We start from the raw sequence: 18,775 nt of genomic DNA on the forward strand, positions 1-18,775 counted from the left end.
TTTACAAATTATAATTACCTTTATCATTTGGGACTTTCCCCACCGCATTCAAAGTGGCTCGTGTAACACCTATACTCAAGAAACCCTCTCTCAACCCTGCTGAAGTCGAGAACTATCGTCCTGTCTCACTTCTTCCATTCTTATCCAAAACTATTGAATGGGCGGTTGCTAAGCAACTCTCTGCTCTGTTGTATGTGACAGAGGCCTAAAAAAGAAGCAAGCGCAGCAGAAAAGTCCTCAGTTCTTATTCTGCTTGATTTGTCAGCTGTCTTTGACACAGTTAACCATCACATCCTCCTCTCTTCTCTCTCTAAAATGGGTATCTCTGGCTTGGCTCTTTCCTGGTTTGATTCCTACCTGACAGGACTCTCATTCAGTGTATCCCGGCGTGTACAGTTCTTCACATCGCCTCACCACAGGGGTACCCCAGTAGTCTAGTCATAATTTCTTGAACCCAGAAATGTTGAGTAGCCTAAAGTTTTATTGCAGAAATGTCATCTATAAGCCTAATGGATGGAATTTAACTTGGTTGCTAAAAGTTTCACTTTGGGCAATTTGCATAATTAGCATAATAAGCCAATAAAGTCAAGACACCACAGGTGAATAGGGTAAAAAAAATTAAATAATAGATATCACCATGAAACTTTATCAGTTGATTACTTATGTTAAGATGAGAAAAAATGTATTGCATGTTTTTTGTATTTTAATGTTTACATATGCAAATGAGGTCATATCTCATCAAATATGCGCTTATTTACATACAGACAAAATCAGATCGTTTGATAAAGTCATGCTCAAAATATGTTTTCAAGGGTAAACATGTATACTTGGGGGTCTGGGTTGAGTCTGAGTTGGTGAAAACCTTTAGGGAACCTGGTCAGTAGGCAGTGTTGACCTATGGACGGACGTATTAAGAAATGAAATGCCCCATGCAAAATAACTATATAACAGCATGCACACACACACACACACAAACCCACAAGAACTATATACAATATGCAAAATAACTATATAACAGCATGCACACACACACACACACACACACACACACACACAAACCCACAAGAACTATAAACAATATGCAAAATAACTATATCTAGCATGCACATGTACACAAATGCACAATAACTATAAAAACAAAATATGTGTGTATATACAAGAATTATATACAACAATCAAAATGACTATATACAGCATGCACATACACACAAACCCACAAGAACTATATACAGCAAAAGACAGAACTTTATACAGCATGCACACAGGCACACACAATAACTATATACAAGAACTGCAAACAGCATGCGTGCACACACACACACACATGCTGTAAAATAACTATATATAGTACACACACACACACACACACACACACACATATATTTAACAACAACCACACAATCCCACTCAATAGCCTTCTTGTGGGTTTGTGTGTATGTGCATGCTGTATATACTTATTTTGCATGTTGTATATAATTCTTGTGTATAGTTATTGTGCATTTGTGTACGTGTGCATGCTGGATATAGTTATTTTGCATATTGTATATAGTTCTTGTATATAGTTCTTGTGTGTGTGTGCATGCTGTTATATAGTTATTTTGCATATTGTATATAGTTCTTGTGTGTGTGTGGATGCTGTTATATAGTTATTTTGCATATTGTATATAGTTCTTGTGTGCATGCTGTTATATAGTTATTTTGCATATTGTATATAGTTCTCGTATATAGTTCTTGTGTGTGTGTGCATGCTGTCATATAGTTATTTTGCATGGGGCATTTCATTTCTTAATCTGTCCGTCCATAGGTCAACACTGCCTCCTGACCAGGTTCCCTAAAGGTTTTCACCAACTCAGACTCAACCCAGACCCCCAAGTATACATGTTTACCCTTGAAAAAATATTTTGAGCATGACTTTATCAAACGATCTGATTTTGTCTGTATGCAAATAAGCGCATATTTGATGAGATGTGACCTAATTTGCATAGGTAAACATTAAAATACAAAAAACATGCAATACATTTTTTCTCTTCCATCCATTTGTCGAAGGCAATCCAAACTCTTTGCGCTTCTTGTTTCCCTTTGGTGGAACGCACTACCAGTACCTTGATTGTTTCCCTTTTTTTTCTGTAAGTCGCTTTGGATAACAGCGTCTTCTAAATGACTAAATGTAAATGTAAATTTGTCACAGATCTAGACTAGAGACATGAGTATAGACAGTTCTCCATCTGTGTGTGTGCAAGCCATGCCAACTTGTGTTGGGTGGTTTCGATAAATTGTCTTTTATTTTCATGAATCATGTTTTTGTCATTGTGCACTCAAAGTCATATCAATTAAACTGGTTCTGGTTTATACCTTTAAAGAATAGTATTATCTTGTTTTCCAAATTATTTCTTAAAATACAGAGTATTTTGGAGAATGTCCAGCTGATTTAATACTAGCTACAATGGTTTCTCAATTTCTCAATCTCAATCTTAAACTACTACTTATTCATGGTTCTATCTTTTATGGTTCAATTCAGTATGACCAAAATAGGTCTGACAAACATCTGGGTGCATTTCAAACATGTAGCCAAGATGTGAAATGAGGATGCTTGTAGCAATGTGTCCAATACATTATGTATATCATCACTTTTTTCAAACATATTTAAGTTATTAACTTAAAATTATTTTTAAATATGATAGTGGAAGAAGATGGATGGAGTGTTTTATTAAACAGTCAAGCCTTCTGGGCTTAAAGGAAAGCTGAACACCTTTATGCTGTTAGTAAACAGTGTATTCACTAAACCATTGTGACATGCAGAGCAACAGGTCTACTAGCCTCAACTATCCTGAGGAGGTATTTAATCAGCCAAATGCCTGTGGTGTCAACAAATGTTGTTCTGCAAGTTTAACTGTGAAGGTAGAGGTGACAATGACGCACTTTGTTCTGATAAGATTTTTTTCAAATGCCTATGTCTTCACAATGAGTTGCCAGGCATCTAGGAGACTCATGCAAAAAATTCTGGCCCAGCGCTGAGTGTAGGTTAATAAATGTTGTTGAACCAGTTTAAATGTTTCAGTGGAAATGATAATGACGCACTTTGATCGAACGATGAAAGCTCAAAACTTTTTCCTCTTAGATTCTTACACTGTGAGTTGTGTGTTTATTTGGAATGTGTGTGGGTGCAGTTTTCAAAAAGGAGAAAGATTACAAAATGTGTTCACATAGAAAGATCAAGAACAATAAAGAAAAGAAAAAGAAAAATACACTGTTATATTGGGTCTACAAAAATGCAATAAGCTTTTTGTGTGCACTGCATAGTAAACAAGCAAACTTATTAAAAACTTTTTTCACACAGTTTTATGTATTCAAAATGCCCTGTTTTCTTATTATGAAAATTAATTAAGTGTTTGTTTGGAGGTCAATACTATGTGAATAGAAACTTTGTATGAACTCACCTTGTGTTTCATGTTTTCTGAGTTCTGCCTGGTCCTTGTAGATACAGCTGCCTTTTTAGGGATCTTACCAGTCACTGTCCTCTATAGAGAAAGATCAGAGCCTTATTACATTTGAGTCTAGGTGTGTCCATCAAAAACCCCTCCCACTTGCTGTCAAAAAATTTGGCATGGCCTGAGGAAATATATTTCACAGTGATTTTCAGTCAAAGTGCCACCCACTGGCAACAGGAAGTAGATCTTATCCCTAGTAAAAAAATTCTCTTCAGGACAATATGATGTTAATGGTGTAAATATCCCATGTTAGTGTCTGCTGCTTCTGCTTCTCTGAGGAGGATTACGACCCGGCTGTCTCTGGAGTTTCCTGATGAACTCAGCATTCGACCCTGCCAGCTCGTTTCTATGCTGTGGACGGTCACTACTGAGCTCACCTTCCCTTCTTCAGAGCTTTACTATAGACTTTTGTATTTCTGCTTCGTTCAGAGATTCTAGTTGAAAGACTGTATTCCTGTTTATTGTTTCCTGTGTTACCTGCTGTGTGTGGAGAAATAAAAGAGACCTTGCAACTTACTTACAGCTGTGCTGCATTTGGATCATGCCTGATTCATGACAGTAACAAGACTAATAATTTTTTTTTAAAACATCAGCTGATAAAGCTTTAAAATGGTCGTCTGGAATGTAAGATTCATTCCATTTAAAAGTTACCTGAAACAAGTTCTTCCAACATCAGTGCAAACATGAGATATATCTAAGGTTAAGGTCCAATTGTTTGATACAGAGAACAATGGTGAGTACACATTTTTGCATCTCTGATAAAGCATAATGCACTATGATACTCAATTTTTGAGTGAAATGTTGAATATTAATCTTGAAAGCCAAATAAATATTTCTATGATGAGGTGGGGTCTGTGGCATATAAAACTATGATCTTAAAAAAATGAATACTGAGTATTGATTTGAAAGAATTATGCTATTTCTTCATCCAGACTTATTCACTGTAGATTTTATAATCGGCAGTGTCAAATACTTTAAAGAGGTCAATACAGAGTGCAGCACAAAATTGTATTTTTTATCCAGAGATAAGGCAATGTTATCGATGAAACTGCTGCTCTTATTGTGCTGTGACCCGGGCAAAAACTAGAGGCTGAGGCTAAAGGCTAGGATTTTGGCTCCGGCTTAAATATTAGACGCCGGTTGTTAAGATGTTACCACCTTTGTGTAACGATATTACTGAGGCTTTTCCTTAAGGCAGGAAAAGTACTTATAAAAATATATATGTAAATATATTTTAAAAAATGGTTAAAAATATATGCTTATTGTGAATAGATTAAGGGTCTACTTAGTATGAGTCAAGATTGTGAATCTTTTGACCTAAGCAGGGGCTTGTAAACATCTACACTGCTTACCAAACTGAAAGAAAGGTAGGTCATAGGATTTATACATGTTACTCACCCTGGTATTTGTTGACGTAACTTGCTACTAGAAACCTTTCTTCCGTTTGCAGGTGACAGTGCATTGCAATTCCTTGACATTTATTTGTGGTTAATCTTGCTGGCATAACGAAAATATTCCATTGTCCTCAGCATACATCAAAACTGGAAAGTAGTAACCTTAACTTACCAAACAGTAGACTAACGTTACAGTTACAGAGATCCTGACTGCTTGTTTGAGTATTATTTAGTAAACAACAGAGGCCAGTTAGTTTTAAAAACAACAATTTAATTAAAGTAGGCATCATTCATTTTATTTGCAAAAAGCACAGTATGGAACCATAAATGTTATTTTGTGGCAGTTAAATGAATGAATCCATGTTTCTGATATAAAAACATTTGAAAGTGATATCATTTGACCCATGGACAACAGGAAGGTTACCATAAATATCCAACAACATGACATATAAAAAGTAGAATGCTTTTAAAAAAATATTTAAAGCATATTGTAAGAAAAAAACACACCAAAAAACTGAAGTTTTAAGAATTATAACCAAATCTATACACAACCTAAAACACTAAGGCCAGATGAGGCAAGTTTATTTATATAACACATTTCAGACACAAATACAATTTGAAGTGCTTTTCATAAGCATAACAAATAAAAAACAGACAATTCATAATATGGTTTAATAAAAAATATGGTATATTTTAAAGATTTAAGGGACTTAAAAGTACAATAATGTAACATATTTAAGTGACCTCAGGTCAAAGAATAGAAAACAGAAAAGTTTTATGCCCAAGTGTTCTGGATGTTGATTCCAATACACATATATTCCAGTAGAATTATAAAACAAAAACAGGTTTAAAAAATATTTGATGACAGTATTATGTAGCACAAGAAACATAATCTGTATATAGTGTCTCACTTTATTTTCCTGTATACATTTTGGTGGAATTGAACAATCATATACAGTTTTTATACATCCTGTTAAATAGTGCAATAATCAAATAGCAGCTTTGTATTTGCCTTTTTAGCAGCTTTTTGTTTTAACTCCCTTTCAAGCCATGATTGGAGAGCATGTATTTTTGCCCTTAAAGATGTTTGCACTGCAATGTGTTTTAAGGATAAAACATGAGAGCTAGCTTGGTTATATTGTAAAAGTTAAATGTTGTTTTAGGCAGTGTACTGAGAGTAAACACAATGAATGGCAACTGACCCAGAGAAACTACAGATGCTATAAGTTTGAAAAACACCAACAATTCAATGAAGCTAGTGATCATTAATTGTATTTGTTAAGAGTGTGGTATGGAACCATTCATGTTATTTTGCAGCAATTTGATGAAAGAAACCCATATTTCTGATATAAAAACATTTGGAATGGGGTCACATTTGATCCATGGACAACAGTTAACATAAACATTCAATATAAAAAGTAAAATGTTACAGCATGAGCTTCAACATCCTACTTGTTATAACTTTCTTGGAGAAATTACTCAAACATAACAAAAACATAATAATCATTTCTGAGAACATGTGTCTCTAACAGCTCTTTACAAATTTTAAACTGCAATTTTCTCTCTTTCAAAAAAAAAATAGCTTAAATCTTTCTTAGCATGCATATATATATATATATATATATATATATATATATATATATATATATATATAAATATATATATATATATACGTTGAACATCGAACATGATGAAGGTATTCTTGTTTTTATGTGGCTGCCTGTCTGTTACTGTGCTGCCTGCTCAGAGTCACTGGCCGCTGTTTCCATTGTCACCGTTCGAATGCAGACGGATTAAGTTATCTTTACAACCAAACTGACAACTTAAGGAGAAACTTATATATATACACACACAGTATACAGTATGTTTCAGCTAAGATTCCTGCAAATGGTTAAAAAAAAGACTACACAAGTCTCAAGATTTAAATGCGTTGATGACTGTATTATATAGTAACATAAAAAAGTAATTGATACATGTCTTATTATGTTTTCCTGTGTACATTTGGTGAAATTGAGCACTACACAAACCGTTTTTATCCTGAAAAAAATTGCAATGATCAGATACCGACTTCATGCCCTACCTCCTTTTTCAAGCCATTATTACTTAGAAAGACCCCTGGGACATACTGTCAGAAATCAGTAAATTTTATAACTAACAAACTAACTCAAAAAAATAATAAATAGTAAATGTACTTTTATTACATTATATATATATATATATATATATATATATATATATGTGTGTGTGTGTGTGTGTGTGTGTGTATGTATATAGTGTGTGGAGTTTAATTTCAGTCTTGTTTGAAGCTTGGCAAATATATTTGTTTATTTGACTTTGAGTTTTTATCTGTCCCCGGAATTTTGTAGAAATCTAAAATAGCTCTAGTTGCAAGATATTTTATTGTTCCTCCATTTCCATCATATTTTCCTTAGTCAGGAGCAGTTGCTAAGAAGGCCCACTCTGCTTCCAAAACAAACTCATCCAAATGGAAGCAACAGTTCTAGTATGTTTTGCAGTTTTTGTACTGCGCTGCTGTTACGGGCCTGTGTATGGCCTGTTGCTTTTTGTTTCTCTTTTTCTCTGTCATTGCAGATACCGCCCCTTACCTCTCTGCTTCAATCAGCTGATTAGCTGATTGACAGCGGCCGGCTATTTGAGTGAGGAGTGTGCTCCTTCAGGGGGTGGGTCGTGGTGGGTCGTGGTGTGCGCTGTGTGTGCGCGGTGTGGACGTTTCTGGCCGGCTTCATTCTTGTACTTAGAAAGCCTTTTGTTTGTGATACCTGTGCTTTTTGGTTAATAAAACCCTGCGATTGCAGACGGTCCTTGGTTCTTTTGTCATTACTTTAATTGTTGCCTCCCTACATTTCCCCTAGATTAAGTTCTGCCGTGTCTGGGTTGTAACAATTTTGTGGGCTCGTCCGGGATAGTTATCCCAGTTGTACCGGGGAGTTTTGTGTTGTTTGGTATCAGTTTTGTTCTGCTACGCGTGTTGGTGTCTGTGTGCCCGCAGCAGCGGTGACGTCAGTGGCAGCTTCTCCAGACTATACAGGTGAGTGTCCAGCTGGGTTGAGTTGTTCTCTTCCTTTCCATCGGGTGCTCTTTTGTTATTTTGCCTTTTTTATTTTCGGGGTTAACTCCGGGTGGGGACTGTGATCTCCGACGGGGGCTGGCGTTTCAGGGCTCCGGCCGCTGATGTGTTGCCTGTAAGACGCCTCGAGCCCGGCACGCTCCAGAAGATAGGTAGGTGAAGTTAATGTTAGGTAGGATCTGGGGAAGTTTGTTCTCGTGACGGCTGTCTGTGTGTGTGGCCTCGGATATCATACGCGCCTCGTGTGTCCCTGGTAGTTCTCAGTTGATTGTGTGTGTGAGGCAGCGGCAATTAGGTTTGCGGTCTGCTGATATTTCTACGGTGTGTTTGATGATGGCAGCGTTTGACATTGAAGCATTTGTGGCTGATCCATCATTAATTGTGTTTGATAAATGTAAGAAAACTGATCTACGTGAGATCGCGGATTATTATGGTGTTTCTGTTTCTTAATCTCTTGTCAAGGCTGAGCTAAAAGCGGTGCTTTTGGATGAGTTGGTCAGCAAAGGAGTTTTTAGTTTACCGGTGTCTGGGGGTGCTCAGACGGAGGCAGCAGCCTCTCCAGGTGAGGGTAGCTCGGCGGGATTGGCCGGGCAGCCGATTACTCCCGTTGTGAAAGAGGTGGAGACGGCAGGGAAGCCGGTCACAATGCCTCATTTCGTCCCATTCTCTGTGGAGTCATGTCCTGGCTCGAAAGCGGAAACCAGGCTGAAAGTCCGTTTGGCTCGTTTTCAGTTAGAGAGAGAGGAGCGCGAGCGTGAGTTTCAGTTTCGCAGGGAGTTAGAATTAAAAAAGTTGGAGGCTGACACAGCTGTTAGGCTGCGTCAGGTGGAGCTGCAACAACTCAGGCAGGTGAGGCTAAAACCGTGTCATGTCCATCTGTCACGTTTGATGTAAGTAAACACATTTCTTTGGTCCCTGTATTTCGCGAGGCAGAAGTAGAGACTTTTTTCGGCGCATTTGAGCGTATTGCAGCTGTCTTGCGCTGGCCACAAGGTGTGTGGGCTATTTTACTACAATGTAAGTTGACAGGCAGAGCTCAGGAGGCCTGCTCTTCGTTGTCCGTGGAGGATGGTCTTAATTATGATAAGGTTAAGAGTGCTATTCTGCGGGCATATGAGCTGGTACCTGAGGCATATAGACAGCGTTTTCGCAGTCTACGTAAGGTGTCCAATCAGACCCACATTGATTTTGCCAGAGAAAAGGGCATTCTTTTTGACCGGTGGTGTGCGGCCTGTAAGGCAGGCGATTTCGCCTCGGTGCATGAGCTGATGTTACTGGAGGAGTTTAAAAACTGTGTCTCTGAGCGTACTGCTGTGTATTTAAATGAACAGAAGGTGTCCACCTTGCAGCAGGCTGCCGTCTTGGCAGATGAGTTTGCGCTCACACACAAAAGTGAGTTTGCGAAATGTGAGTCCCCTCGGGAGGTTTTTCAGAGGTCTGGTTCGCCGGTGTCAGGTACTGCTATTTCTTCTGCTTCCAAAGCTGATCGGCAGTGTTATTATTGCCATAAGTCGGGTCATTTGATTGCTGAGTGTGTTGCCTGGAAGCGTAAGCAGGGGCCTGTTGTGAGGCCGCCAAAAGCCGTGGGGCTTATTAAAACCTCCATTGGTGATGAGGTCATAGTGTCAGGGGTGCCTGATGACTGTTTTAGGCCTTTCATATTTAACTGTTTTGTGTCTCTTACTGGACAGGCCAAGGACCAGCGCCGTGTGACCGTGCTGCGTGACACTGCCTGCTCGCAGTCCCTCATTCTGTCCAGTGTGCTGCCATCTGGTGCCGAGCCTGACTCTAGTGCTGTGGTTAGGGGAATTGAGATGGGTTGCATTCCCGCACCCCTGCACCAAATTCATGTGCAATCGGGACTGGCAACTGGTTACTTTCTTGTGGGTATACGTTCTTCTTTTCCCATTGGTGGCGTTGATTTCATCATGGGTAATGATATAGCTGGCGGTAAGGTTTATCCTGTCCCCGAGGTCGTTGCTGAACCCATTCCAGAATCTGAGCATGATGATTTAGCTAAAAAACTTCCTGATGTTACAGTTAGTGTGTTAACAAGAGCTGAGGCCCGTGAGCAGGTCCAGGACCAGGAGGTTAATTTGGCAGATTCTCGGTTTGTATGTGTTCTCTCTCCGGATGAGCTGCCCTCTGCTGGTGGTTCGGCAGACGGTGGTTTTAGAAATCCTGAACGGGGTGAGGAGCCTGTTGCTCCTGTTGCTCTGGCGGCTCCCTTGCCACTGCATCGTGAGGCCCTAATTGCTGCCCAGTTAACAGATCAGTCTTTAGTTAAATGTATGGCCGCTGCTGTGAAGGAACCCAGTGAGTGTACATCCAAGCAGCCGTATTTTCTTGACAATGGTGTTCTGATGCGCAGGTGGGTTTCACAGCCAGACAGTGCAGCAGTGAAGATCGGTGAGGATTGTGGTGTGGTCCATCAGATAGTTCTTCCTGTTGATGGTCGCCAGAATGTGTTGAAGCTGGCTCATGAACATTTGTGGTCAGGTCATTTGGGTGTGTGTAAAACATATCATCGTGTTCGCAGGCATTTTTTCTGGCCTGGTATGAAGAATGATGTAGGGAGGTTTTGTAAGTGTTGTGTCACTTGCCAGGTAGTAGGGAAACCGAACCGGCCTGTGCCCTCCGCTCCTCTTCGTCCTGTACCAGCTGTGTGTAAGCCTTTCGAACATGTTATGGTTGACTGTGTGGGTCCGCTGCCTAGAACCAAGGCTGGTAACCGGTTCTTGTTAATGATAATGTGTGTCTCCACTCGTGTTTCTGAGGCTGTCCCGTTGCAAAGAATTACAGCACCAGCGGTGACGAAGGCGCTGCTTAGGTTCTTCACAACGTATGGTTTGCCGAGGGTGGTGCAAACTGACCAGGGGACTAATTTCTTCTAACTTCTTCTTTCTTTCTCTTTCAAGGTCTTTAAAGAGACCCTGCGGTCTCTTGGTATTTCGCACTCTGTGTCAAGTGCTTATTATCATTCCGAGTCTCAAGGTGCGCGTGAACGGTGGCATCAGACATCGACCTGGCGTGAACTCCGGCGTTTCCTGGGCGTGGCATGATAGGCTACTATCGGTGTTTCTGTTGAAACTTCTCTGTGGTGGTCGCGCCGTTGACGGAACTGTGTAGCCCAGCCATTCCTTTTGTCTGGGATGATGACTGTAATAATGTGTTTATTGCTAAGTCCCTTCTCTGTAGTGCCCCAGTACAGGCTGCTCCTGATTTCTCCAGGCCCTTCAAGCTGGCAGTGGATGCTAGTGCCTACGGTGCTGTTGCAAGATGGGGTTGATCATGTGTGCCCCCCTGTCTGCTACTTCTCTGTGAGGTTTGTGTGGGCTCTGCTTCTGTACCAGTTACTGTGTCTACTTGTTTTCCCCGTGCAGATGTACAGCAGTAACCCGCGCTAGAACATTGATGTTAAGCACAAGAGAGGTGCCGATAATCTGGTGGCCGACATGCTGTCCCTTGGGTAAGGTCATCCCTTAGCGGGACGCATGAGTCTGTTTCCAACATTTAGAGTGTAATAATGTATGGTCAGTATTTTCTTTTTGGGCTACATAGTGTGTAGTGTGATGGTGTTAGAATGTTGTTGGGCTTCATTCTTATTGGTGGGGGTGTTACGGGCCTGTGTATGGCCTGTTGCTTTTTGTTTCTCTTTTTCTCTGTCATTGCAGATACCGCCCCTTACCTCTCTGCTTCAATCAGCTGATTAGCTGATTCAGCAGCGGCCGGCTATTTGAGTGAGGAGTGTGCTCCTGCAGGGGGTGGGTCGTGGTGTGCGCTGTGTGTGCTGTGTGGACGTTGGTGGCTGGCGTCGTGTCGTTCTAGTACTTCGAAAGCCTTTTGTTTGTGATACATGTGCTTTTTGGTTAATAAAACCCTGCGATTGCAGACGGTCCTTGGTTCTTTTGTCATTACTTTAATTGTTGCCTCCCTACATTTCCCCTAGATTAAGTTCTGCCGTGTCTGGGTCGTAACAGCTGCACAACTATGTGACAAGTAGAACCCCTTCCCTGAGAGCTTTCCTGGCATTCTTTTAATGAATGGTGAGGCGTCCTTTTGTTATGGGCTGCAGTGGTGTTGTAAGTTAGCATAATGAAACATGCAAACATTCTCCAATAGCAGATAAAGGGATGAATACTGGCCTATATCCTCTGAACTCATCCCTCTCCTTCTTTAACTGCATTTAGGTGTACTGTCCAGAGGGAGTCCAGAAAAGATGAGCAAAGCATCTGACCTTGACCAGTGGTTTCATAATAGAAGATATTCACAGCTTCACATGACTTTTTATTCTGTATTAACTGTTGTGGTGTTCAGCAGGGTTATGGTTGTGTTGGTTCACTTACACATTGAACATTTCATCCAGACTTTTAATAGCTTCTTCTTTAGTGTGTGTTTTCCACTCAGTGGGAATTTCACCACTGCCCTGAAATGTGAATGTATAGTGATCTTCCAGTTTCTTTTGGAAATGGCACACAAACCATTTCCAGTATATCAGCTTAGAGGCATCAGGGGTGATTCTCCAGTCAGCATACCTTGGACCAGCAGTTCGATACTCTTTATATGGAATGAGTTCTTCTGCATCTTGACAAGGGTAAAAAGTTCCATCACTTGTAACTTTAGTTGTGCAGAAATCGATCACTGGGTCCAATGAGTTTTCTGTGTACATACCAATGACCCCACAGGGACGATGAAAAGGCACACTGTGGTCATCAGGACTGTGATCTTCTACTGTGTTGGTACAAACAGCTGCACAGAATGGACACATCTCCCAGCAGCAGTTACACAGCTGATCGATGAGGATTTGATCAGGCTTCATCCTGAATTCCTCCATTTTATTCAATGAGAGGCTGCTGACTTCCTTCATAACAGACACAAGGCTTTTTTCTGTCTCTTCTTTAAGAAAGTCGAAGTTGTTTATGTCACTGAAGTTTTGACAAGAGATGGTGTCGAATGTTAGCTCATCTTTCAGCAAACTAGAAAATTCCTCCACCCACATGTCTGGGTCTCCCCTCAGGGTTTTGACTTTCTCTGTTGCAGAAAATAAAGCTTGACTCACAAGTTTTTTGATGTCTTCAACATTTTTCTTGAGTATATTCCATGCTTTATCTTTGTTTCCTGTGAAGATGTATTTCTTCACTTCCTCTTTTATAAAAGTCTCTACTTGCTTCCTTGGATGCCGAATGTATGTGATAAAACTATCAAAGTCCTCTTTCTCTGCTAGTGACTTCAACAAATGTTTCTCCAAGTTCAGCCTGTTCCCGTTGAATGCTGGAAAACTACACCTCATCTCTCCAGCGAGATCAATGGCAGTCTTGTTGCAAGTGGCCTCAACAGTCGAACTCTTCAGTTTCTCACAGATCAGTTCTCCGAGCACAACAGCAGATGCGTTTCCTTTACAGAAACTTCTAAAAATGTTGTAATATTGCTTTTTTTGTTTTTTTAAATATGTCGGTGCATCATTGTTCCCCTTGAATTTCTTGTGCGACTCTAAAAGCCAACTCTCTGCTCTGTCAAACACATACAGTAAGAGATCAACTGTAAACTCCTTCTTCAGAGCAAATTTTCTCTTTGATTCAAATTCTGTCACACTTTTCGTCACAATGAAGGGAATGTCTTCCAAGTCAGTTGATTCATAGCCTCTTGTAGCTATGGGTTTTCTCTTAATTTCAGCAAGGGACTGTTCTTCAATATAGCCAATGAGGGATCTGATGAGTTTTTGTTCTTCATACAAGAAATCACTGCATGTTTTATGATGTTTTTTTTGTTGGGTTGATGCAGTTCCCATAGTGTCCTTTTTTCCCTTTTTGTCATCTTGGGATTGTGAGCTTGCGGCACTATCTTGGTTCTTGGTTGGGATTATATAATCCAAATAATCACCAACCTCTGATATTTTTTTGTATCTGCCAATGCGTTTGGATTCATGTATCAGAGACCATTCAAAACCAAGCTCCTGAAGGATAGTTGTCTGGTCTTCTTCATAGTTGATGTCCTCAATATGTTTTGTATCTGCAGTAAATTCACGGACCCAGCCACTCCAAGCAGAGTTGAACAGTTTTTTCAGTTGGTTTTCATTGCTTGCCTTATCTTTTGATTTATGAGCAAGATCTTTGCTCTTTTGTAGCAGCTTGTTCTCAAACTCTGTCTTCTTTTCATCTAGCTTTTTACAAGCATTCTTCTGGTCAATGACTTCATTCAGTTTTCGTTTAACTCCTCTCAATTCTTCATCAAGAAATTCCTTGATTTTACTTTCAAATAGTCCTCGCCACTGAACCAATATTTCTTTGTCGCTGTCATCATCAAAGTATGCTGTCATTGCTTTTTTGATTTCTCCAAAGGTTTCGTTCATTTCTTTTTTAAGATAATTGGGCTCGACCTTGTCACGTTTTCCATTTTCAATTCTGGTATAAAGTTGGTTCTCAATGGTCAACATGTTGCTCCGCAGGGCCCAGGTCCAGTTGCCGTACTGCTCCTCAAGTTTTCTGTACACTGCAATCTCAAGTGTGTTTTTGAAACTGAAAACAAAGTTTTCATTCAACAGGGCATTCCACAGGTCATGAATTTTGCTTTTGAACTGTGAGAGAGTGATCCCAGCAGACTGTGAAGCTTTAGAGAGGATGGTGGTCTTCAGCTCCTGGACACTCTCACTATAACCTGGATTTGGAGGAGCCATAGGTGGACTTCCCTCCCATAGTTGAGCAAAGTATTTCACATCTTTCTGCACATCAAATGCAATGATGTCACTGAAGCACTCAGCATCACAAACCTCCTCTTTGGCTGCTAGTTGGGCCATCTGGTCCAGTTTTTCTTGAAGCCGTCTCTTTCCATCCATGTTTTTTTCTGCAGCTGCAATATCTGTAACATTCTGATGAACAAACACACAACTTGGAGAAAGTTTAACTTTCGTCATCCTCATGAAAGCCTGAATAACACCCTGCAGAACATCTTGCATCTCAGCTGGATTTTCTCCAAAGATGTTGATCAGTGTCATGTTTCCCAGACCAACAACAAATGTTGCCAGTTCATTGTCGTGGTGAAGAGTGTCGTTACCTGCCAACTCAAGAGCCCGCAGTCCTTCAGTGTCCACCACTAGAATGTAGTCAAACTGAAAGTCTTTCTTGATCTCCTCTGACACTTTGACCAGCTGCATGAAGGCCCCCTTGGTGCACCTGCCAGCACTCACTGCAAACTGTAAGCCAAACATGGCATTGAGCATTGTTGATTTCCCACTGCTTTGTACGCCTAATACCGACAAAACAAAAACTCTCTTGTCACCCAGTTTCTTGATGACTTCATCTAAAAGACTAGAGATCCATGTTAAAGGCACATGACCTGCATCACCATCCATCAGCTCCATTGGGTGTCCTGATATCATCAGTTCTGCAGCCAGCTCAGGGTATTTAGACCAGTCAGTCTGTCCCCTCTTTGTTTGTTTCTGCAGAGATGCATGGGCTTCATAGATCTGTCCCATTTCTCTAAAGATGTGCTCCAGGCCAAAAGTTGCTGACTGTAGTTTTGTTGATATTTGATCAAGCTCAGTTTGCTTTTCCTTTAGATCACTTTTGTCATGCTTCTTCTTCTTCAATTCCAAGACTTCAGACCACTTTTCATCATAGCTTTGGAGAATTAATGAGAGATCATCTGTGGAGAGAGCATCTATTGAGATTTGAGTCCATTTTAGGAAATACTTTTTGTCTGTTGATGGTAAAGATGAGAGATTTTCAATGAACAACTTCATCAGTTCACTGCAGGAAGCAGTGCATTGTTTTTGTCTAATTTCCAACTGTTGCTGTTGCTTTTTACATTTCTCCCCCTCGATGTGTCCTTTGAGGTGATACAGTTCTTTATTTTTTCTGCACCACTCATGCCATAGTTGGCCCTGACAAGGGAGAAATGTTTCTTTGATCTTTGAAACATCCATTCCCTGAAGCAGATTAACTACTTTCTTTGCAGCAGATTTCCCATTCCGGCAGACTTCGTCATCTTCATCCACTCTGATTCCAGAGACCTCAGCCATGGTTTCAAGCTGGAAGGATTCATGTGGTCCGGACAAAATGTTCCCTATGATTTTTTTCAGTTCTTCAGATACCTCTGACTGGCTTCTGTCCTTTAGACCCATTTTGTAGTTTCTCCCTTTCATCTGAACTGCATTGTGATCATAATCAGCAATTAGACAAATGAGAGGCTTTGGAGACTTGTAAAGGGCAGAGATAACTGCAGTACTTTTGTCACCTTTCTCAAGAGTTGGTACAAGAACAACATTGACTGAAGATTTGTCTGTCAGTATGTCACGCTGTTTTTCAATTGTCAGAGCATCACCATGGAGATTACAGAAGGCAATGCAGTCAGTGAAGGCATCATTGGGTTTTCCAGCAGGACAGTACCAGGCAATCTCTGCCACACCATCCATCAAATGGCGAGACTTGGTACTACCTGGGCAGTTTCTGTGGAAGAAGGTGCTGTGACGGTCGTTGATCAAAGTGTTCATCAGCTGAGATTTAGACACAGACAGTGAACCCAGGCGGAGAAATGACACCATGGCTGTCTCAGCTTTGCAGATGGACATGCTCTTCATGGTGACAGTGTTTGAATTTTCTTTGATTTCAGTTTTTTTCCATGTTTTTGTCATTTTTCTGAATGTCCACAGAGGACAGTCAATGTTCATTGTGACTGGGTCTGGAACAAGCAAAGGTAAGGCGTACTGACATTGTGAGAGCTTTGTAATCATGTTCTGCTTTAAAAAGCTGTCTGAGCAGTGAAACACTGCCATTTGAACATCCATTGGATGTACATGAGTTATTTTGGACTGATCAAATTCTGCAGTTGTTTTGTAAAAACAATCAAAATCACTCTCATCTGTGTCAACAGTGTCAGACTCTGGATGAAGCTTTGATTGGCTCAGCTCCTGACTGTCCTGTCTTACAGGAATAAATCTGGCTCTGTAGTCTAATGTCATCAACCTCTTAAGAAAAGTATGAGCAAGGTCTTTCTCAGATATATCTTGGTCCTGTTTCACAGGTGGACCTACTTTAAGAAAATCTGCTGATGACAACTTCTGTTGGTGTTTGTCTTGAAGGTCAAGTCTGCTGAGAAGTGTTTCAGTTTCTCTTTGATACTGTTTCTTCTTTTCGATGTCTTGAGAAATCTCCACTGACTGCTGTAAATAGACATGTTTTGTATGTCTTAAATGGGTAATGCCACAGAAAGTGAAATAAAAGACAAGAGCCCTAACATCTTGTGAATTAAACATGGAGTTTCTTACCTTATCCATGCTTCCTTTCATATCTACATGGACGTCTCCTGCAGCAGAATAATAAGAGGACAAGAGCATTGTATTTTGGCTAATAATGTTCACTGCATATATTGTCATATGTTTAAATCACTTTATTTGCTTTTTCATGTAATTGTACTATTACAGAAAAACTTTCAACCTTATCTCCAACTATCTGAATGAGGTATAAATCATGAAAAATGCCTACAGTTCTTACTGATGTGTCTCGTGTCTGTGGGAAACAGCTTCAAATCAGATCCCAGCTATGTACGTTGAAGCAACAGTGACTCAGTTGGGAACAAGCATATTTTTACATCTCTCTCAGTAAATTTAGCATTTATCCCAATCAAACCAGAGTTGGTGATTGTTACATTATAAGAAAGAGTCTTAGATCGCTATGGGAGAAACTTAAATTCAGAGGGCGTACGGTTGTATTTTTCTATTTAGATGTAAGAGTATTTACTTTCTTGAGCTTATTTTGTTTATATATTAGACTAGCAAAAGCTAAAAGATCTTGTGTAATGTAATCAAGTCGCTCTGGTATAGGCACAGCTGGCACAGCTTGAGCCTGCAGCAACCAGCCTCCACTAGCCTGCAGCAGCTAGCCTCCACTAGCCTGCAGCACGAAGTCATATAAAACTGCAAAACAGCTGAGAGTTCTCCAAACTTTCTCAAGCTTTGGATAATTATGTTTTACCAGTGTACCAGTGGGAAATAAGAGAGACACCCTGCATTTAACGAGTTTAAAGGGAGTGCAGTCCTACAACAGTCCCACGAACACAAGAAGGAGGACAGGAGTGATTCAGCTGGTCTAACAACACCAAGAGCTAACTTGTTAGCCACTGACTTGGCTCGGAGCCTTAACACCTTTTGCCTGGACCACCGCCAGGTGGCAGCGGACAATCCACCGCCTGAGCTCCAAAGGACTACAGCAACCTCCGACGCATACCACCGCACCGACCATTCCAACTCGCTGCTACGCCCAGCCGCCTGCCACCGCTAGCCGCCACCGCTGGCCGCCCTAGCAGCATCCAAGGCCTACCAGCTAGGTGGGGCTAGCCGCCAGCTAGCCCTGCCAAGTGGGCCCGCCTCAAACCTCCTGCCGCTACTCCCACTACCAACCTATTCACCACCTACCCGGCTCTACCTGCCCGCCTCCCCGTGGTTAAGTCACGCGACGTGGTGCGTCGCCTACGGGGCTGGAGGCAGGCTTTACCGGACCGACCGAGGCCCTGCTAGCCACCTCTCCACCTAGCTACCAGCTAGCCACCCAACACCTAGCGGCCTAAGACGATGCCTCCCCGTGACAACTCCCAAACTGGCTGCCACAACTGCATCATTTTGCTGCAGAAAATTGCGGCCCTGGAAGAGAGAATTAATACTCTGCGCAAAATCAACGAGGGGGAGGAATTTCTACGCGAAATAGAAGCCTCGCTCAACGTCATGCCCTGCACTGATCGATCCGGCCCGATGACGAACTCCACATCACAACCCGAAGATGACTCAGTCATCCTCTTCGGCGCATGGACCCCAA

At 41.1% G+C, this 18,775-nt stretch overlaps 1 protein-coding gene across 1 annotated transcript; it reads right to left on the reverse strand.

Annotated features, from left to right (window-relative positions):
* Window positions 1–12,312: 12,312 nt before the first annotated feature.
* LOC131982817 (interferon-induced very large GTPase 1-like) lies at window positions 12,313–17,241 on the reverse strand. The gene is made up of 3 exons (XM_059347437.1): window positions 17,233–17,241; window positions 13,809–17,127; window positions 12,313–13,694 (listed from the first exon to the last, which is right to left on the reverse strand). The coding sequence occupies exons 1-3, from the start codon at window positions 17,239–17,241 to the stop codon at window positions 12,313–12,315; spliced, it is 4,710 nt and encodes a 1,569-aa protein (XP_059203420.1).
* Between the last annotated feature and the right edge of the window lie 1,534 nt (window positions 17,242–18,775).

This window comes from Centropristis striata, chromosome 13, assembly GCF_030273125.1.
Source record: "Centropristis striata isolate RG_2023a ecotype Rhode Island chromosome 13, C.striata_1.0, whole genome shotgun sequence".
Taxonomy (NCBI): domain Eukaryota; kingdom Metazoa; phylum Chordata; class Actinopteri; order Perciformes; family Serranidae; genus Centropristis; species Centropristis striata.

Bases quoted from the DNA above. Each gene is read 5' to 3' on its own strand.
- LOC131982817 (XM_059347437.1), bottom strand. The intron at 13,695-13,808 runs GTGCCGCAAGCT...TCTTGTATGAAG, and splicing joins CCCAACCAAGAACCAAGATA to AACAAAAACTCATCAGATCC.